The following is a 22,665-nucleotide window of genomic DNA, read 5'->3' on the forward strand; positions in this document are numbered from 1 at the left end:
GCCATGTTGATGTACAGTCCTCGTTTGTGATTGAAAATAAATGAGGGCCTTTTACAGGCACATGACCGAAGATTGAAAAGCTAATGAGGTCATAAAAAATTCCTTGAGTCAATATTTTTTGAAATCAACTCTATCTTCCCTTTAAGAAGCATTTAAAAGGTCTTTAAATAATGACTAAACACTTGTGGAGATCAAATTATATCCAGGCTCTGTACTAAAGGTTTTACATTTAATCTGCACAATATTTTTTATAGATCAATACTCTTATTGTTCCAATTTACAGATGAGAGGATTGAGGTGTGGAGAAATTAAGTAACTTGCTAGGGTTATGTAATTAGTAGGTGGTGAAGCCAGAATGTGAACAGAGGCAATGTGACTTGGAGGCCTGGTGTTCTTAGTCACTGTCGTATACTGCTTCCCAATTTGATTTCCTCATTAACACTTGACTACTATTCCAAGTAATATTTTTGTCTATTTTATATCAGGGAAGGGGAGGACTATTCTAAGGAATGTTTCCAAAAGGGATTAATATAGTACATTAGACAGAGACCCTGTTTGGAGAAAAGGCCTGTTAAAAAGAGTTACTCCAAGTCCCTACCTGGCTGGGGGAGAGTAGCCTTCTGGACATAACTCTCCTAGCAGATCTTGCACCTGAAGACCCAGATAAATAATTGGGCAAAGAACATGACTTCTAGGACTGTGCAGGTTAGTCAATACGGTGCAAAAAAGTAAAAGCACGCACTACCTCCCATCACCGGAGAAAATATCATGCGTCAACAGCTCTCTTCCAAGATGTAGAAACCAACCTGTAGCAGCTGCTCTGTGTGGAGGTATTAAGTGTTGTGAAAACACCTGTGTGTGTCTAATTCTAGCCCAAACAAGTCTCCTTCCGGCTCATCAAGGTGGGGAGAGAATTTACCTAAATGGAGATGACTATTTCCAGTAGAGTGATTTGTCTATTACTTCCTGTAGAGACTCTTCCCCCTCTACTTTTTTTAAATTGAGATATAGTTTGCATACAATAAAATGTATGCATATTAAGTGTTCGGTGGGATGAATTTTGACAATTTTTATGCCCATGCAAACACCAGCCCAAACAAGAAAATCTCCTTATGTCCCTTTCTAGTCAGTGCCCCCTCTTGTCCCTCTGACTTCTGTGCCCATAAATTAGTCTTGCCTGTTCTTGTATTTTGTATAAATGAAATCATACAGATATATTCTGTTATGTTTGGCTGCATTGTGCTGTATTCTTATATTGGAACATTTCTCAACAGTAAAAGGAATGAACTACTGACGCAACATGAATGAATCTCCTGTAGAGTTGTGCATTAAAGTTTTTAGGGTTTATTTTCTTCATATGAACCTTCATATTCTTGGTAACCAAAATGACCCACAAAACCTGCTTCTGCTACTTGCTTACTGTAGTGCACAATTGCTGACTTCATTTTTCCTGCCCATTCTCTAATATTAATAGTGAGAAATCATGCCTTTAGAGCATAGTCAATTTATACTCAACTTATGGGTGATCATGATAATGACTTTTGAAAGGAATTTAAAATTGCAGAATGATTTTTAAAAAAGGAGATATGTTAGACATGTTACATGGTATCTTTTTAGTACTTGCAAATGTCAGGAGTAAAAGAAGCAGGGAAACAGACCCACCCTCTTGTGAGTGGCTGTCCAGTGGGCCCTGGATGTTCATTTCAGGACTACTACATGCTGCGTGCTGTGCACTTTTCATTGTCATGAGAGAGAATGTTAAGAAAACTATCCCCGCAAGAAAACAGCTTTTCTTGGCAAGTGAAATATGACTTAAGGAGCCAGAACTGGAGACATACGGTACTATGAATGAGAGCTGTGTTACTTTATTGGATCTGAGTCCAGGCACTATTTATACTGCAGCATATTCAGCACCAGATTGTTAAATCTTAATACTGAAACAGTGCATCATTTTAATATTTTTGTTCTGTTTATTCCCTGTTTTCAAGCATTATGTCAAGCATTGCGCATTCATTTATTTCATCTTGGACAGGACGTGCCCTGACCAAAGAGTTCATTTCCTATTGTTGGAATTTTGCCCCATACCTATGAAGCATGATTTTGTGAAGCTTTTAAAAGTTCACTTGTATATACAGATGTTTTCTGTCTTTGATGATAAGAAATATTTTTTTTTGTTAAAGAACAATGTAGTTGGACTCACCTGTACTGTCAAAAATAAAAATAAAAATGCTGTTTTTCTTTTATCACTAAGACGTAACTGCTTTTTATGAGTGACTATTTCTGACATCCTGGGGACCACTGGGTTTTTCATAGCTTACAAATAAAATTTTTGTTACCCTGTGTCATTTGAGAAATGTGTTTCTCTATTTTTCTTCATCAATGTTATGTGTGCCCTATGTACTAGATAAGATGGGCCTATTTTAGGAATGTTCGCATTTTCACCATATGGTGCTTAAGCCATCCCATGAATCTTCCTTTAACAAGAGTATTCCTAAAATCACTGCTCTGTGTAGCCCAAGTTTGACCAGGATTTTTATTCTTTTTCCATTGTCACGCATGTTTACCATACGCAGCCAGAAATCCACAGGGAAAGAGTGCTATTGTCACTCTAAAAAGAGCTGAGGAATGAAAAAAAGAAAGAAAGTTGAAGGCATCTTTGCTATTTCTGATGTGTGGTCAATCACAGTGCTGCTGTGTTTGGCCCAGGAAAACAACCCCTCTGCCTGGTGAGACGCGGATATGGAAGTGAACTCTAACTGCTTCATCAGCTCCAAATGCTATTCGCACTGGGAATCACACCACAGTCAGGATGTAACTGTGTGCTGAGCCCACACACAGGAATTTTCTTGTACAATTCAAAACCGAATCTTATATTTACTTAAGCCTTACTTTTTTTTTTTTTTTGTCTATGAAATCAGCAGTCCTGTATATTTAGCATCAGTCTTAAGTTAGAATGTGAAACAAGACTTTGGGGGAAGGAAGTATCCGTATGGTTTTCTAAGTAATTTAAGAAACAGGAAAACATAAAAGAACTGATTGTCTGTGATTAAACCTCATCCTTTCATTCCCATCTTCCTGTATAGTTAACTAACTCGATTGTCAGCCAGAAAGAAATAGCTTATTGCACTAGGTTGTAAAATATCTGTGTGGGCCTTGAATGTTGACGATTGAATGACCTTCTTAACATTGAACAAACAACAGGAAGGTTTAATAAATAGCAGATATGTGTTTATTGTGTTTTTCTTCCCTGTGCAGGAATAATCAAGCTGGGAAGGTGGAACCCTCTCCCCCTCAGTTATGTGACAGATGCCCCCGACGCAACAGTGGCCGACATGCTACAAGATGTCTATCACGTTGTGACGTTGAAAATCCAATTACAAAGGTGGGTGTTTCTGAACATCTGCCTTTCCTTACTCATGAAGCTGCTCCGTCAATCATAGATTCACTACAGGGATCAGCACGTCCTGTCTTCATTAATTTCTCCACACTGGACGAAATGAGAAAAAGGAGAGAGAGGAAGGAAGGAGGGCACTTCACCCGGCATCTTTATAGTCCACATTCCAACTGTTTTATGCTTTGTTTTCAGAAGCAGTGAAGTGGTAACCTAGGGGCAGTTTGATAAATCATTAAAAATCTGCAGCCCTTAAAGGGGAACTTTTCGCAGCCCCTTATTCAATGGGTTCTCTAGGCCCAGCTAAATGCAGAGTACATACTATTTGAAGAATAAACACCTCTGCTGTTTTCAGGCTTGTGTTGTGAGGGGTGAGTTTTGTTCTTGTAGCAGGTTTACCAAGAATGCACTGGCACTAGAGACCTTTTTCTTCCCTTTCCAGTGGCCACCTCAGACAAACGCACTCTGTGGCTGCAGAGATCCTGGGATGGTTTCTTTTTTCTTTTTTTTCTTCATATATGGCATCCAGAGCAAGATATGACTCCAAAGAATCCAGAGGTCCTTTGTAGTCTTTATTGTAAAGTTCCTGCTAGTTGTGATTTAAGGAATATTGTTCTTTAGTGTAAGAGTTTTGAATTTTCCTTTTTGGAGAATTTATACTTTAATAGGGACTCAACCTCCCCATCCTTGTCTAGGAATGCTTGGGTGTCTTATCTTAAAAGTTACTTTTTGGTTAGGAAAGTAAAATATCTGAATTGTCTATAAGGGTGAAGGGTGGGTCTTCAAACTGCAAACCTGGAGGAACGCTTGTTTACATTTAACCTTAGGAATGCCCACTAATTAAATTTGCATCAGGAAAGTTTATAAGCACACTGCCATGCTATTCATCAGCACATTGGAAAAATCATATTTTTTAAAAAAATAGCATTTCTTTATATCCAAAGTGACTATTTTTCTTAGACTAGTGTGATAAGAAACTTAAAGAGACCCCATTGGGTTCTATCAAGGTCCTGGAGAAACAGTTCTGCTCCCCTTCGCTCATTTAGGGCCCACTTAAGACCTGTTCTTCAGCAGTTCTAAAGTGGCACAGGACCCAGGAGTGACCTCTGCACTCATGTCCTCTGCTGTCAGGGGTCTTGACTGAAGTTTTCATGTCATTCATTCTTGCTCTGCTTTGCAGTTGTTCGAAGTTGGAAGACTTGCCTGCGGAGCAGTGGAACCATGCCACAGTCCGCAATGCCTTAAAGGAACTGCTCAAAGAGATGAACCAGAGCACATTAGCCAAAGAATGCCCTCTCTCCCAGGTCTGTATCTCCAGGTGGGGGTCAGGGAAACAGAGAAGGCCACTGGTGGGCTACATAGCAGAGGGCCACGCCTGCTTAGACAGCTGCCTCTTCTGTCTTTTATTTCTAGAGTCACACTACATTTGAGATGTAGAAAATATGGAGATGATGGTGCTTTGGGTTGTAGAGTAGAAGTATCCACTTATTGAGAACTTTGATATAAGGGGAGAATATTAAAACATTTTGTTTATACAATAATAATTAACTTCTCACATACGTCATTGGAGGTAGGGATAAGTGTCTTCATTTTATTGGTGAAGAAATCAGGGCTCAGAGAAGCCCTTAAATTCCCTCCCTAAGCTTACTAGCTGGTTAAGGGGCAGACCTTAACCCCTACTCCAGTCCTCACCTTCCAAAGCTGATGCAGACTGTTGCTTTATTTGGTCAATGGGATGAGTCAGCTGTGCTAAACCCATCTTTTCATGATTTATTGAGCCTTTTGCCTGTTTGGTGGAGAGAGATGATCCTTACATCATATACATTTGTAGAGGTTTTGTAGTGAGTTTGCCACATGAAAAATGCATCATGAGAAAAAGGGATACTCCATTTTTAGTGAACTGATCTTAAACTAAAACACACCATGAAAATAAGAGATTGAGAGGATCAAAGGAGGGAGCAATGGAGGAAAGTGCCGTCTCTTTATTTGTGTCCATAGGCTAAGGCTCCACCTTTTCTAATGATGAGATAATAATTTGCCTATGGTGGCCTAGAACTGCTGTGAAAATGAACTCAGGTTGACATTATCTCAAGCCTTGAATGGAAATCTATTTCCTGGTGTGAGCTGCTACATTTGATTTAAGGCAATGGGCTATTTACATGTCTGTTAAATTCAAGGAAAGATGATGAGAAATCTAGAAATTTGGTGTGCCATGAGCTGTGTTCCAGGTTAATAGAGTCTCTGCAGAATAAAAAGGTTAGTGGTTAAGAGCATATATTCTGGAATCAGATAGAACTGGATTCATGTCCTGGTTGATAAGCATCTATAACCCCACCTTTATGAGCTTGTTTTTTTGTGTGAATAAAACTGGAGTAATAATGGTTCTTAGTCATATAAAGAGGATTAAATGTGATAAACTACATAAAATGTTTGGCCTAGTGCCTGGCATGCAGTGATACTCCATAAACAGTAAACTGTTATTATTGAGACATGATATTGGTGATGTGGATTGAATATTGTGTGTGTGTGTCTTTGAGAGTGTTTTGGAATTTGGATCATCTGAAGCAAAACATGCTATTAATATTTTTGGTCCCCCCAAATCAAGAAGGCATACACCCAAATACTAGATAGCTAGATAGAAAGGGACACTATTCTAGTCTCATGTTTAGGGCTTTTCATTCAGGCCATTTTAATACCTACCTGTAGGTATGTATGTAGGTGCCAAAGCCTTATTGCTAGAATTTTGATTTATTTCAAAGAGTTTGCTTATGGAGTTATGAAAATAAATATTTTTATTATTCTTATGATACAGAGGAAGTAGATAAAGAACAAACTAGGGAAAAGCTTTCAATAATTTGTCCTGAATTTCACAACTATTCACAATTAATTATCTCTTAGATTCACATAGAAATCAAAGCAGGCTTTGCTTGGAAGTGGGCGAGCCTCCAACTTGATATCACTAATTCAGAATTTTATCCAGGGGTTTTGAGATATATTAAAATGTGGTCCAAACTGTTGAGTCATGACTATCTTGTTTGGTTTTAACTGTAAATGTGACTAGAGAGGCAGCATGAGGGGAAAGAATCCACACCAGTAGCTTAGAGCCCCGAGTTCTAATCTCAATTCTTTGAGCCAGATATGTGATCCTGGGCAAGTCCGTCCACTTTTCAGAGCCTTGTTAAACTCATCTGTAAACTGGACATGATTGTATCTGCTTATTTCACATAATTTGCAGAGTTGTCTTGAGGTTCAGATGAGATCATCTTTATTTACCACCATAAAAACCTTTTTCTCTGCCCATTTTATGTTCTCATTGTTTGCCCATCTGGTTGCTCAACCTAAAAAGTTTGTTCTTCTTTACTCTTCTGTGTTATCCTATGGATCCCACCACCTCTCTGTCTAAAATCTTTCTCCCTGTGCCACTGCCTTGTTCATACTTTCATCACCTCTCATCTAAAATTTTCCAGGTCTTCCTGCCTCACGACTTTTTTCCTGCCACCCGATTCTCCAGCACTAATACTGCACCATTTCCTCATCTGTAAGCTTCCAGTGACTCCTCCCCACCCAGCCTGTAGGAAGTACAGACTCTGAGGCATAGCTTGTAAGAACCATCAAGATGATACTGTTCAGCCTCATTTCCCACCAGAGACACCTTCCTCCCTCTTCCTGCACCCAACCTATGCTCCAAACACGTGAAATTAATTATTTTGGAACATTTGCCTTTGCTTAAACTTTATCAAAATATCTGAGAGTGGGAGATGAGAAATACCTAACTGGCATTGCATTACAAATCTAAGAAACAATTTCTTGTGTTATCTTAAAAATTCATGCAAAGTTTATATTCTGTTCCATATACCTGTGTTTTAAATATTTCGTAAATGCCATAAAAATCACTTTACCTTTTACATTATTAATCTCTTCCTGTCCACATGAGACTGGCTCTCCAGGGAGATTCACCTTGTTAATCTCTGACTTTGGAAGCCCAAGCCGCTGCACACAATGCTGGTGACCCTGGAGTCCTCCAGTCTGACGCTTGCTTTTGCATATGTGATTTCTTCTGGCTAGAATGCAATGCTCTCTTCTACTTGATGAAATCATCTTTCCAATTCCAGCTGGATAGTCCCTGCTAATGAAGTGCCCTCACATCCTGGTTGAAGTAGTTGCTTCTTGTGCTCTTAGTAGCCTATTGTGCACACCCCTGTCACAGCACTTATCTCCGCCTGTTGTCATTGTTATCTGCCAATTTCCATCACTTGATGGACTGTCCACAAAAACAGAGGCTATTTCTTATTTATCTCTGTATCCTCAGCATTCAGCACAATGTGTGCCTTGCATGTAGTTGTTGCTCTAATGTAGGAATTCTTAACCTTGGCCCTATTAACCTTTTGGCAGGATAATTTGTGGTGGGGAGCTGTTCTGTGCATTGTAGGATGTGTATGTAGCACCATCCCTATCCTTTACCCACTGGATGCCAGTAGCATGCCACCACCCCTCTACCCGCAGTTGTCACAATCAGAATGTCTCCAGACATTGCCAAGTGTATCACTTTTAGTTGAGAACCTCCTCTCTGATGTGTTTAATGAATTAAATGTAAAAATATTTTAGACAGTGTAAAGTTTTATTAATATGCAAAGTTAAAATTTTATTATTATTACAGTTTTCTTAGCAGCTCCAAAATGCTTTGAACTAGAAACAGTGAACAGAGTAATTTGGTGGTTGATGCTCAGCACATTTCAGTCAAATAGAGACTCAGTTCCATTGTTTAGATTTTGGGGAGATTGACCTAGGCTTCTTGTGTGCTGTGTAATTATGGAACATCTCACTGGAGTAGTCCTTCTCAGCCAGGATGGACATGTACTATGGGTTCTGGCAATAATCCTTAAACATTCCAGATGATTCACTTAAATTACATAGCTAGATTGTATTTCAGCATGAAAATAAGCTCACCCATTTTGTTGGTGGTTGTCACAGAACAGTTGCATACAGTTTTTCAAGTTTAACCTTATGGAATATGAAAAAGAATGCATTTTTGTTCTAAGCAAGGTGAAGCAATAATTCAACAGCATGATTCCACCAGCATTCCTGGAATCCTGATTCAGAGTCAGGCACCTCGTGATGGCCTTGTTGAGATGAGAGAGGGTAGAGATGAGAGAAAGACTAAAAACCTTTCAATACAGGAAGAAGAGTGTGGAGCATCCAGTATTATTCACCTAGATGAGAAAGGTAGGTTATTGGACATTTCAAAAATAGACTCAGCTCATGAGTAAAGATCCCTGCTTTGGAAATAATCCTTCCTTATTACTCCCTAAGCCAAACCATATTAGGTATTTTCTCATTCAAGTTTGGCAGTTGCCTAAAGGAATCAGTCAGCGGATAGTACATATTTTATTGAACATCCTAGTGATCTATAGTTCAAAAGAGCAGCCTTGAAGGCAGAAGAAAAGTTGGAGAAGTCCATAAAAGGGCAACAATTGTAGCTTCAGGTATATATATTTAAAGGAGAGGGAAGTCATGATTTAGCCATTCTCTGTCTGGCCAGATACTTGGAAAGTATAGGTTGTGTTTGAGTGGTTGTGTATTTATTTTTGATTTCACCTTTCAAAGTGTGTTTAAGTGCCAACAGCCTCTTCTTTTTCCTCTGATGTCTCTGTTAGTAACTGCTTCCAACCTCTTCTTTCAGCCACAGGCTGTCCCAAGCATCCTGATTTGCCAGGCTTTAGGCAAATTCAGGTCTTCCTTATTAAATGGTCTTCTCTATTCCAATTTGAAGAAATTATGAATACTTCTTTCTGTAGCTTATTTATTCTTACTTGAGGAAGAGTTAAAAGACGCATGGTCTATTTTTTGACTGCAAAACTCTGGGTCCTCATGGTTGTGATCCATTTAAATAAGTAGAGCTACCAGTTACCTGCCTTGTCCATCTCATAGATGGTCATGCTGACCAAATGGGATGGGTAAAGAGACAGTCTTAACTGAAAATTATAATGAAAGAGAAAGTAATTTGCAAATGCATGCACCTTCCAATGTGCTTCTGTCTCCCACACATGTTCTCTTTGACTCTAGGTATGTTTAAAAATTTTTTGTGTATAGTAAAATATAAGTTATATGAAGCTTACTGTTTTAACCACTTTTAAATTTACAAATGAATAGCATTAGTTACATTTGCAATGTTGTATAATCATCACCCCTATTTTCAAAACTTTTTCATCACTCTACACAGTAAGTCTATAACCTTTAAGCAATAATTCCCTATTCATCTCTCTCCGCATCCCCAGTAACTCTATTCTATATCCTGTCTCTGTGAATTTGCTTATTCTGGATACCTCTGTTCTTTTGTGCTGGTTTATTTCACTTAGCATATAGATATGTTTTTAAAGGAGCGCTGTCCCATGCTTCTAATTGAGATTTTGTTGCCAAATATTTGAGGAACAAAATGACTTACTAAAGTTACTGAACTCCAAAGATGTTACTAGATTTCCAGTGTGACAGTGGTAATAGTGTTTATACACTCTGCCTTTAAAAATAAACTGTAGGATAATTATTTCTGTCATCCTAAGTAAGCCTCACCCATTTAGGGATCATTAAGGGACCCAACTTCTACGTAATTGGACAGTGAAATCAAGCAGCCAATTGGATCAGTAGGAAAAAAATGAATCGAGCATGTGCTCATCTACAGACAAGGGGCCGGTCAACTGTGTGGACCAGTATTGTGTTAACTAGTTGCCCCCTGTCCATTTTATTTAAAGTTCATGTATGTGGTGGGGATGCATCCTATCTCATGTTAACCAGTTGCCAGCTGTCCATTTTAGTTATTTTCATGTGATATTGTTTCAGTTTGTGACTCGACCTCATGAACTCATGTTGAAGAAGGCTCACAAACCGACAGCTTGAAAATTATTCCTGAGCTGGGGATTGCAATGAACATAAATGGTTGCATGATGGGGAGAGAGATGACACTTGTTGACCCCACATCTTATGCTGGGCCTTTTATACAAAACATCTCTTGATGTTATTATGCCCTCTGATGGAGGTGTCAGTATCCCCAATCACAGATGAGGGTGCTGACATCAGCCAAGTGAGCCATTCAGCAGCAACTTAGGGGAAGAGCTCTCGAATATTGTGTTTTCATACCCCAAAAGCCCAGAGAAAGTGTTTCTTTCAGTTAGAATGGCAAAAGTTTTCAATTCTGATATTATAGCTCAGAAATGAAGATAGAGAGGGATAGTAGAAGGCCGCCAAATGACAGGAAATGAATTTTTCATGACAAAGTAATTTCTCCAAATCAGTTTTTCTCTTTACTATACTTAATTGAAGTGTGATTATAATCTTATGTTTAATATGTTATTTAGCATACCACAAAATAGCTTGAAAAGGCTGGAAATGGGCAAAGAATGCACATATCACTGATTGACTCTCTCATGCCTTCTCCCCCATGTAGACAAGGAAAAGGAGGCCAGGGCATCCCCCTCCCCCTCCCCCAGCCTCTAGGGAATTCTTACTGACAGGATGTGTAATCATTCACTTTTGTCTTAAAGTATTCTTTTTCATAGCAAGTATATTATGTATCCACAGCTTAGCTACTCTTAGTATCACATTAGTGTTCAAACAAATAAATCCCACCAAGCCAAGGGGAATGTGGATATCCAATTATTTCATCTTTCTTTTTGTTCTCTGTGGGAAAAGGCAATGCTCAGATCTCTATCTTTCCAAGTATATTGTACAAATCATCTTAACCTGTGTTTGTTGCTTTACTTTTTCCTATTAAATTTTAAATTGCCTTTAGGTCCCTTAGTTTTCCCTGATTCTAAACTAATTAACTTGTATAAAGGGCCTCAGGTCACAACGTTATGTTTTGTTGTTGTTATTACCTTGTTTCTTGTTTTGTCTAAAGAATTGGTTGTAGCATTAGCTGTTGAGCTTGTGCTAGCTGACGGAGGAGGTGGTGAATATGTCCTTCCTTTCGTTAATGAGTTTGCCTTCTTAAGACACTCGGGAAATACTGTAGCCCATTGGTAGAGTCTTCTTGTGATGCCTCTTCTGCTATTTGACTTTGGATAAGATGCATCTTCATTGGGAACTTCTGGGCCCTTAGTTTGAAAATGGAAATGGAACCATACTTATAATCACATGTGACATCTGTTCTCTGGGCTACTTAAAAAACAAATAAGTGAGTTTAAAATTTGTCCCTGGAACCTAAAAGAACTTTTATTTTTAGGTAAGGCAATCTAGCTATTATAAGTATTACTAACAATATTATAATATTCTCTTACAGTTTGACTCAGAGTAAATTCAAATCTGCTAGTAAAATTTGGAATAACTAAAGAAAACTGTGATATAGTTTGATCCCTCAAATGGCATATTTCTTTTTCTGTTTCTTAGTCTTGCTGGATTGTTTTTTTCTTTTCTCTTTTTTTTTATTTCAAAGTATTATGGGGATACAAATGTTTTTGGTTACATGGATCACTTTTGTAATGCTTGAGTCAGAGTTAAAAGTGTGCCCGTTACCCAGATAGTGTTCATTGTACCCGTTAGGTAGGTTTTCGCCCATCCCCTCCTACCCCCTCCCCCCTGCTTGATATCCATTGAGTGTTACTTCCCTCTGTGCCCATGCATAGAGAAAGGAGCACTTATGCACTGTTGTTGGGACTGCAAGTTCATACAACCTCTATGGAAAACAGTATGGAGATTCTTCAATACCTTATTTTTAAAAAAAAAAAACACTTTTAAATATAAGTGGCAAACCATATGTCAGATGGACTGCAAATAAGAACACTTAGGCTTCATCCCTCATTCAAAATCTTTATGTTTAAGGTTGGGCACGGTGACTCACACCCGTCCTCCTAGGCCGAGGTGGGAGGATTGCTTGAGCTCAGGAATTCTAGACCACCCTAAGCAAGAACAAGACCTTGTCTCTACTAAAAATAGAAAAATTAGCTGGGCATAGCGGCATGCACCTGTAGTCCCAGATACTCGGGAGGCTGAAGCAGGAGGATCACTTGAGCCTAGGAGTTTGAGGTTGCAGTGAGCTATAATGATGCCACTGCACTCTACACAGGGCAACAGAGTAAGACTTTGTCTAAAAAAACCCCAAAACTTTACATTTAAAATTTCACAATTGCAGAGAAGCCTGAAATTTTTCAAAAGTTTCTGTAGTTGGGAAGACATTTTAAACCTTTTTATTTATCTTAAAATGTAATATTATTCATAAAATAGCCTTGTCTACAATCACTTTTTATGTGGTGTTTGTGGCTGTGTCTCTGTACCTGAACGGACGCTGCCTCTGTTGCCCATCGTGAGTATGCCCTCATCCTTCCTTCTCACAACCCACCACCAGGCAAAGTGGTGTGTGCTTAGTAAATGCAAAGTCATTTTAAAATTAGCCTCAGTAAAACATAGTTCCTCTGTTTAAGTGTTAAAAATAGCAATACACCTATCTTCTGGGTTTTTTATTAGTCAGTATTGCTTTATATTAACATGGATACTCAAGAGTTGATGGTATTCTGGATTGAAAAAGTAGACTCAGATCTTGTTCCTTCTTGAAAAATGTGTGAGGATCCTAAAAGTTCAACTGGGTGGTTGCTCTAGAATAATTGGAAAACATAAAAGAACAATATAAACTGCAAAATAATATATCATATAATTATAAATTATATAATAAATAAATATAAATTATGCATTTTAAAAAGCAGTAAATGGAATTAGATCTCTTTTGGCAGGGTGGTAGGTGAGAAAGATTTTCATCATTACTCATCCCATTCTGCATCAAATGTATCTCACTGGGTTTAAGGTGTTGTTGATTGTAAGGTGCATCCCTATTTCAGTGACATTAAAGTATAAAAAATGGCCTTAGAATGGATGAAATATGGTAAATACGTATTCTCTGTGTCCCAGGACCTCTGGAGAAGATTGTTTCTGTGGAGTAAAAGTCAACATGGGCTGGGTCTGTGTTAGCCCCTTTCAACTTTGCATATTATTAAAAATAGTTTGGATTTTCTAAAAATTCAATTGACGCTAACATTAAGATGATCTTTCAGTATGTGTCTGGAGTATTTTAGTGAAGCCTAGTGATTCAGACTCAGACTATGAAATATAATGGTCTAATTAGGGTTACAGAATGTTCATGTTTGAAATTGGAATATTGTTCTGTGATCAGTACAGATAAAAACTCATTTAGGATAATCTGGGGAAGAAAACAAAGCTGATTAAGTGTGGGTAGCCAGTGTCGCCTTTTTAAATTAGTTGTATGAAATACAGGACCTTGTGATGGGGCTGGTAGGAGCCCAGATATTCATTTCCTTGTCACATAGGTTAACACCAGCCTTGTGCAAGGTTGATGAAGATGCAGCTGGAGCAAGGACAAAATAGAGAGACTAGAGAGGGAGAGAAATGTGGATTATCTGGGGCCAGAGTGATGTGGGCTGTAGCCTTGTATTGTGGGCCAGGAAGAGTTGAGGAACAGCTCCCGGCAGTACTTAGACACTTTCCATTTTAGTCTACTTTCTAGACCATTTTGCAATACAGGGTTTAACTCTAATGCCTGCCATGGGTATATATTCTATGACTTCAGAGGATAATATTCATATAAACAAGATAGAGAGATGACAAGTACATTTGTGATTATTCACATACACCAGGGAGTCTGATGCATCTATTATTAGGATGCTTTCATGTTAAAATTTTTATTATTATCACATTTCAGTTTGGCATTTTAAAATTTCATCTCTGCCCCTCTTCATGTGTTAAATTTCAGTGACTCAGATATCCCACATCGAAACTATGTGAGACACGAGGTAGAAAAAAAATGAAACAGACTCAGTCACTGTCCTCAAGGGTCTCACAGTCTAGGAACGGAGAGAAAAATCTCAGCCCAGAGAGGGAGCTAGTTCAGCTAGTCAGGAAACAGCTTTACTTGATTGTGAATAACACAAAGCAGAGTGCCGTCTCAGGGAGATTAGGATTCCAGTGGTCCCCTAAGGCAGCAGGTAAGGTCCCATAGTTTCTGTCATACACTCAGGTGACACTGGTTATTTGAGTTCCCAGTGCTATGTTCAGACCCTGGGATTAAAAGAGTTCTTACTATCTCCCCTTAGAGAAAAGAATTGTTATTTAGAGGTCAGCAACTGGGGGAGGCTAGCCATCTGCTACGTAGAAAGGGCCAAAGAGGTTTCTCCGAATTGAATTAAGAAGCCCCTCCTTCACCAGTCCTGCGCATAGTGATTAAAAAGAGAGGGAGTCTGATGTTTTAAAGGGAGTCTAAGAAGGTCTCTCCACTGGCGTTTGAACCTCCTGGTAAATAACTCAACATTGATTTGATTTATTGTTATCCTTTTTATCTCTACTACTTTGTAGAAATGTCATTAGAAGTTCTAAGATTTCTCTGAACTGCTCCATATCTGAGGATAACCTTTTTTGAGAAAGATGAGGTTGCAAGGCAAAATATAAAACCTTGCACAGGTCATTAGGATCTCTTGCTTTGTTAATATTCATTTGTTTTTAGACAACATTTGTAGGAACAAAATCGATATATATATAACATACACAGTCAATTCAGGTATAAGTTGACATCTGTCACAAATGGTTGGCCTAAACGTGCCTTATTAACTGCAAACATTTCTCTGTAGGAAATTAAATTCAAGGTGTGAAATAATAATTTTAACTTTTCAGGGCTAAGTCAGGTTATGTTCCCCTTCTCTTTCCCTTTAACCCCGATTACAAACAAATCAGCTGAGGGCTCGAGCTGAGGAGAGGAAGATGAGAGCAAGGAGGAATCGTGCACTTAAGCACTCAGAAACTTTTAGCTTTGATTCATTTTTGGTTGAAACACAGTACAAGTGTTATGTTTAGTTTCCCCTGCTCTAAAATAGCACTGTTAATTTTTTCATTTGGTGAATTTTCACACAAGTGCTAATCACACGTTTCTATAAATTATATTAATTTAACTTATTTCCCTAAATATTGTTCTGCAGTGTGTAGCACGGATGTTCTCAGATTTTTGGCTGTGTACGCTTGTTGCAGTTGGAAATGGAACAGAAACATCTGAAAGGCATTATTTGGATTATGGATGCTGGAGCATCTGATCCCACCTTTTGCTCTGGTTCCTACCTCACAACTGTTCTTCCCCTTTGCATTTAACCTGCATGTCCTGTCCTCTCCATTTTTGACATTGTCCCGGGCTTGGCTTTGTGGAGAAATTATTGTCAATAGTGCAAGTGTAAGTTAAAGGGATAGTAAATTCAGGTAATCATGTTTGATGTTAAAAAGTTTAGTTTGCAAGACAAAAGAGATTGGTATGGGCCCTTTTTTATCCCTGAAAAGTAGTCATAATTTTGAAAAATAACTTTTTTTTTCCTTTTCAGAGTATGATTTCATCCATTGTAAATAGCACATATTATGCCAATGTGTCAGCAACCAAGTGCCAGGAGTTTGGGAGATGGTATAAAAAGTACAAGAAGATTAAAGGTAAAGTGACTTTTTTGTTTTTTTTAAAGCCTATTTTCAGTTTCTTTAGGTCAATGAGTTGTTGGTTGTTTGGAATTTATGCTAATTTTAGATATAATGCACATAATTTTTTACAAAGGAAAGATTCTCAATATTTCTGTCATGAGATACAAATTGGCTCTCTTAGAACTAAGAAGGTATTAGAAGTAAAAGTAAAATTTTTAGCACAATATACGAAGTTTATGGTTTTCATAAGTGATACCTGTCAAGGCTAAAATTCTTTAGAATGGAAACTTAAAAGTAGTCATTCTAGGTTAAATCAGCACTTACTGTTTGAGTACTGATTAACAAATTGGAATGACACTTGTAGTATAGGGAACTCTTTGGTCAGAAATGGAGTTTTGATGTTGTGTTTATTTATAGACAATTCAAGAGCAGTAGTTAAATTACAGGCTCTGTAGTCAGGCAAGCTTGTGTTCAAATCTTTGCCTTCTGCTTGCTAGCTGTGTGAGCTTGAACAAATTATGTAACTTCACCAAGACTCAATCTCTTCATCTGATTATTGGAAATAATCAAAGTTCCTGGATCACTGGATAGCTGTGGGGACTAAATAAGACAAAACTGTCCCCACGTAACATCTTAATAAATAATAGCTATTTAATAGAGGACTATACTACTAATAATTAATAGTAGTAGTAGTCCTAGCAGTAATGTATTATATATGGAATTACGTTTTGTCCTGAAAATACAGTTCTGTCATGTAATAGATAGCATGCCATTTACACCACCCAGTCCTTTAAACGTATCAGTGATATTTTACCTTTGCAAATATGTCAATGTTGGAAAAATTCTGTTCTCCTCCAATTCAGATAAATGCCACCAGTGAGGCAAAAATTGGGGAATTTTTTGTAACGTTGACGTTTGAGAGTCCTTCAAGTCCAAATTTTGCATGATTTATGATATCATCATTCACACTTTATTATAGGTATTCGTAGTCTTGCTGACAGCTCACTGCCCTCATCTGAGGGCCAAATGACAATTTGGTTGGTGGGGAAGAGTAAAGGATGAACTTATTTGTTTTAATACCTGGAGGTTTTCTCAGGGGGTGCAGGGGTCAAAGTAATGCCGATTGGCTATTGAGTATTTGGGAACTTGTTTACAAGATTCCCTTTTGAGGAAATAAGCTTTACATGCATTGGTGGCACATTTCCTATCACAAAGGAATAAGAATATGTTACACTAAATATACAATTTATAAAGAAAGCCAAAATGTGAAGCTACCCAGGAGAAATTAAGTGCACTGAAAATTGAATTAAGATCCGTTTCTTTTCAACATATTCTCAAATTCTTAGAATCCTTTAGATTCTAGTTTGGGCAAATGCTTTAGAATATTAATATTCACCCTTGTATGGGATAAAATGAATAGCTCCTTCTTATAATAAGACATGATTGTATGGTTCAGAAGGGTTTCTCTTCTGTAAGTGTTGCCTCCAAGTTTTTCTTTTAAAATAGGATTGTTAAAGTGCTTGAACATATCTTTTTTGGCTAAAAAATCAAAGGAATCACTCAGCTTCAAGGTCATGTGTTAGATCCCATTTACTTACTGTTGTAAGAGAAAGGAAGAGAGTGTTCTCTTCTAATAGGCTAGAGTATAATTCCAGATTCAGAGACATTAGAAACTCTTCACTCTAGTGCTGTCAGAATTGCCACTACAGAATTTGTGTGTGTGTGTGTGTGTGTGTGTGTGCACACATTAACACTCATGTCTTCTACTGTTCTCCTTTCTTAGAGATTCAATTCTTCAAGCTCTATTTTTTTTTCAAAATAGTAAATGCACAGTTAAATCTTAAAGTGCTGTAAAAGCGACTGAGACCTTGATTTCATTCACTAGGTCAAGGATCCACACCTGAAGAGGCTGTCAGACACTGTGTACACATGCTATTCAAAGAGATGGAGCTAGTTAGTCATTGCTGTTGAAAAGTGTGTGTGTGTCTGTGTGTGTGTCAGTAGGAGGAGAAAAGGGAAGGTTAAGGTATGTGTGAAGTAAACACAAGCTGCTGTAAAACAGTTCAAGTGGTGTTGATTCATCAGCCAAGGGAGTGGGAGGAAAAACAAAGAATTCATGACAGGTATAATGGTGTACAGAAAATAAACACTCAGAGAAGTGCGTTTTATTAACTTTCGACCCTCGGAAAAAAGGAAGTGTTGGACCTAGACAGGCATATTTCATTCGGTAGAAGATTTTTGCTACGAATAGACGTCATTGTGGGAGTTCCTATCTAATAGGACCCATTTCTCATGGGAAAGTCATGAATTGGTTGGTAAAATTTCAGTTTGTGTTCATCCATATTAAAAATGAAAAAAAGGAGTAATGAATTTCAAATCTGGAAATCAGTAGCAGCAAAACCAGCCTACGTTAGGGCTCTTTCTGAGAACCCAGAAATCAGAGTTCCATATCCCTCCCTGCCTTCCCACCTTCCCTTTCCACCTCAAAGTTACCAACTTACAAGTACTGTGACTGATACTCAGTGTAGAAGAAGATCTAAGCTCACTTACTGATGTCCCAACCTAAATGCAGGCTACACTGTTAAATATGTTTCCTATTATCTGCTAATGTCTGTTTTAATAAAACAGTGGGAACTAAATGGTTGCTTCTTAATCAAAACCAGGATTTCCTAAACATAAGCTATGTGATTCTGTTACAAATTGCCACATATAGATCTCCTAGGTCAAAATTTTTTTCTCTTCTCACAGAAATAAATAAACAGTAAAATAATTATATACTCTGAAAGATCAAAGTAAATATGACTAAAACCTGGCAAAAATAAAAGTCTACTGGAAGGATTAAAAAAAAGATCAGATTGCAAATTCTGCAGTTAATGCTTAAATAAATATGGGAAAAATGAACAATCAATAATTTGATATCATTAAAAACAGATGTAAAAACTATATACAAATGGAATTGTCTAAATTTTGAAGTAAACATTTTAATGTGCATTTTTGGAATTTGTTGTTATTATAGCTAAACTATTTACACTTGTTCTTTAAAAAGTCCTAAATTGGTTGGTCTTAGCATGCTAACTTTATTTTCCCCAGTGATCACAGCAAAGCACATTCTTCTTACCTTTTTTCTTTAATTTCAAAAACAATCACAGCTGACACAGACATATTTGAGTTAACATTAGAGCTGCTTTAGAATAGATGGGGAGACAGAGTTCATACACTCTGGTTTCAAGGTCCAGGACCATGAACCTGTTTCCCAGGAGTTTTTGACATTGAAGACAATGGAGTGTGTGGGTGGGGTGGGAGGTTGGTTTAGACAGCAGTTTTCTTCTTGCTGCTCATCACATACTATAATTGCTCCTGGCCTAGATTTTTATAATATAAAGTTTGTAAGCTCCCAAGTGTAAGACAAAAACATACATTTTACCTAAAAGCAGGAAAAAAAGACTAATACTAATAGTTGTTTAATGTTAGTAGTTTTAGTGTTGGACACAAAAATAATCCACAGACATAATCCTAGAAACATTCATGCTATTAAAAAATTATTTTCAAGGTTTTAGGATTATGAGGGATTTACTCCATCACTTTTTCTTTCTGCATATTTTAATAAGAGACTATGTATTTTTTTTACCCAACTTTTCTTTTGTATGGACTCTGTTTGGATGTGAACTCGTCCCATAATATTTTATGAAACCAAGTGGCAATTATGTATGCATTACCACCATCAATTATACTGTTATGGCAATCTAGTTTTGCAGGGGATATAATAAAAATAAGAAAGTGCCTTAACAAAGAATGTCTCATATACTTTAAATGTATCCTATTAATAAATTAAAAGAAAATAATTTTTAATATGAAGCTCTTGTCATCTGGTACCATAAATGAATTAGCATCTTTGATGAGGTCAATCCCAATTATTTAATATGTCTCAACAATTGAGGGGGTCATTGAAAGTTCACACAAATACTTGGTGGTTATTAGAAAATTATTTGTGTCATAAAATAATACCACTAGAATCAATGGACCTAACCAAACCCTGTATTTTGGCCAGAGTGCAAAATTGTCCCCATCACTTTCCTTTTCTCAGTCATTGCTCAGAAACCTCCTGATTGCTAGTTGTCTTAATTTTATTTGTTTATTTGAGCGTATTTTGCAAAATATTAAAAAGCTGGGAGAAAAGAGGATTTTAAAAACCAGTGTTACTTCCCCAAGCCTGGTTTATTCTAGTAATCAGTATTTTATCTGACCCTGTCTGATCTAGTCTTGCAAGATCAAACGTCCAGGCCAGCGAGCAGACAGTAAACAAAGCTCATGAAGGGTTTCGGTAAACACAAAGATTAGATGTTGAATGAAAATTAAACTCCCTGAACTAGTCCTCTGTACTAAAGTGGTTAAGTGGGTTGTGATTAAAAGAAATAAGTAATTATGATCATTATAGCTGAAATGATATAATGTTACCACATTTAAAGCACCTCTTGTATCCGAAAATGATTGTGTCATTTACAAAGTGGTGCCTCAGAGTTGAATAGAGAAATCAATGTCCTCTGACCTGGTTCCATAAGGCAGCCCTTGCTTAGCCATGGTGGAATCGGTGGTCAGGACAATGCCTTTAATCAATTCCCGGTACTTCTGTCTCTGCTGTTGTTTAGCTCTGATGAGGTAAAAGTAACTTACTTTTGTCTACCTAATTCTTCTGAGTCATGAAAGAAATTTGCTTTCAGCTTCAGATCTAAATGAAGTGTTCTGCAAGGAAGTTGGTCTGCCCTCTGCCTACACCGTATCCTGCTAAAAGTAATGGCAACGTAAAATCCTTTGAATCTTGTATAAATATTTATTTATTTTATTATATATTGAAAAATTCTTGTATATATTTATGGGATACAAAATAATGTTGTGATTTTTTAATATAATGTGGAATGATTAAATCAGGCTAATTAACCTATCTATCACCTCAAATATTTGACATTTTTGTGATGATAATATTTGAGATTTATTCTCCTTATGGTAATGAAATTATAGTACTGAGTTGTTAGCTATATTCACCATGCTATGCAATCGATATAAAAAAATATCAGATTTATTCCTCCATCTAACAGAGATTTTTCTACCCTTTGGTAATCATCTCCCCATTACTCCCACCTCCCAGCCCCTGATAACCACCATTCTCTGCTTCTGTGAGTTCAATTGGTTTAGATGCCATATGTAAGTGTGCACATGTGGTATTTGTCTTTCTGTGTTTGGCTTATTTCACTTTGCATAATGTCCTCCAATTCCACCCATATTGTCACAAATATTGGACTAATGGAAATAGAAACATCACTTCCACAACCAACCACTCTTCATCCCACTAGTTCTCCAACATTTGGAAGAGCTTTGTACATTTTTGCTGAGACAATCACTGATATGTATTCATAGATCGCCTCAGCCTGCTTGGCCTTCTGGTTAGAAGAAGCTTATGGGTAGTGTCAGCAAGTGGAAAAAGTGTGGGAATGCTTTGCACACTCAGCTCAGATGTAGGGTAATTCCTTGCATGGATATTGAGAAGCTCATTCCAGCTGTACTGGTAGCTACTTTTTTGGTCGGAAGGTATTTATTTATAAATATATGAAGAAGTAAAAACAATTGTTAGTAATGTGGTTTGTGGATTAAAAGCAACAAACTTGCTATCTGTTCATATTTATACTATTTATAATGCCATTTTAAATACACGTTAAAAAAGGAAGGAAAAGGAAAAATGATCTGCTTTCCTCCCTCCCTATCTCCCACGCATCTACCCCTCTATCCATCCATCATGTATACTTCCTTTTTAAAAGATACATTAGACACAGTTCTTGGTTTCAAAAATCCTACAATCAGTGTGAAAACATTAATTAATAAAATAACACATATTTTGTCATTCAAAAATAAACTTGAGCATCTATTTTATGTATGTGATAGAATTCTAAGGACTGGGAACACAGTGCAGAGCATTACATTGTCTTTCCTTATAAGAAAATTATAGTCATAATTAAATAAATAATTTTAATTAAATGTTTAGTGAGTGTTTCTACTGCAGGCCACATTTAGTGTGGCGAGAAGCATCCAGAAACACATAAGATGTGGCTCCCACCTCTAGTTGTGTTGTCCTCCACCCGGCAGGGGAAACATCCCTACAAATATATCTGGCAAAGATATAGTAGTGGTATAAACTAGTGTGATGGTAGCACAGAGAAAGGCCCATAAATTTTGCCTACTAGGTTTGGTGGCAGAAGGGGTGGGGATGGTTATGGAGAAGTAACACATGAATTAGTCCTTAAGGACAAGTAGAATTTTGTAGCAAGGAGGAAAAGAGAAAGAAGAATGTTTTAGGCAACTGCATGTTCACGAGTACAGATGCAGAGGTGTGAAAGAGCACTGTATGTTTAGAAAATTACAGTGGTTGTCTAGTGTGTCTAGAATGGCACTTACCATGACACTGTACTGCAACAGATGCCCAGAATGGCTAGGATTTTGAAAAGGGAAAGATAGAGCTTAGGGGAGGGTGGTGGCACCAAATGTTGGTGAATGAACAGAAATGGTTGGGACCAGACTGTGGGGAGCATTTGTGTTATAACAATGGAAAATAAGTCTGGGAAGGTAGAGACCACACCTTAAGGGACTTGGAAAGCCCAGCTGAGGCATTCTGAAGATCACTGAAGGTTTTGCAGCAAGGGAATGGTATAATGAAAATGGTGGTTTTAGAAAAGATTCCTCTAGAAGCCAGAGTGTGTGTATGGCAGGAAAGGAGGTGGGTGGTGTGTACACCTGGAGAAGTAGGCAGAGTCAAATCTATTGCAGTAATTGATGGAAGTGAG

The 22,665-nt window shown here is 37.5% G+C and overlaps 1 protein-coding gene across 1 annotated transcript in view; it reads left to right on the forward strand.

Annotated features, from left to right (window-relative positions):
* The window catches only part of SATB2 (SATB homeobox 2), a 173,546-nt gene that overhangs the window by 68,341 nt on the left and 82,540 nt on the right, over nucleotides 1-22,665 (forward strand). Inside the window, exons 4-6 of the mRNA XM_045559955.1 lie at nucleotides 3,256-3,382; nucleotides 4,572-4,695; nucleotides 15,748-15,850. Coding sequence (XP_045415911.1) covers nucleotides 3,256-3,382; nucleotides 4,572-4,695; nucleotides 15,748-15,850 — 354 coding nt within the window. The remainder of the gene's footprint in view (nucleotides 1-3,255; nucleotides 3,383-4,571; nucleotides 4,696-15,747; nucleotides 15,851-22,665) is intronic.

This window comes from Lemur catta, chromosome 8 (assembly GCF_020740605.2).
Source record: "Lemur catta isolate mLemCat1 chromosome 8, mLemCat1.pri, whole genome shotgun sequence".
Lineage (NCBI taxonomy): Eukaryota > Metazoa > Chordata > Mammalia > Primates > Lemuridae > Lemur > Lemur catta.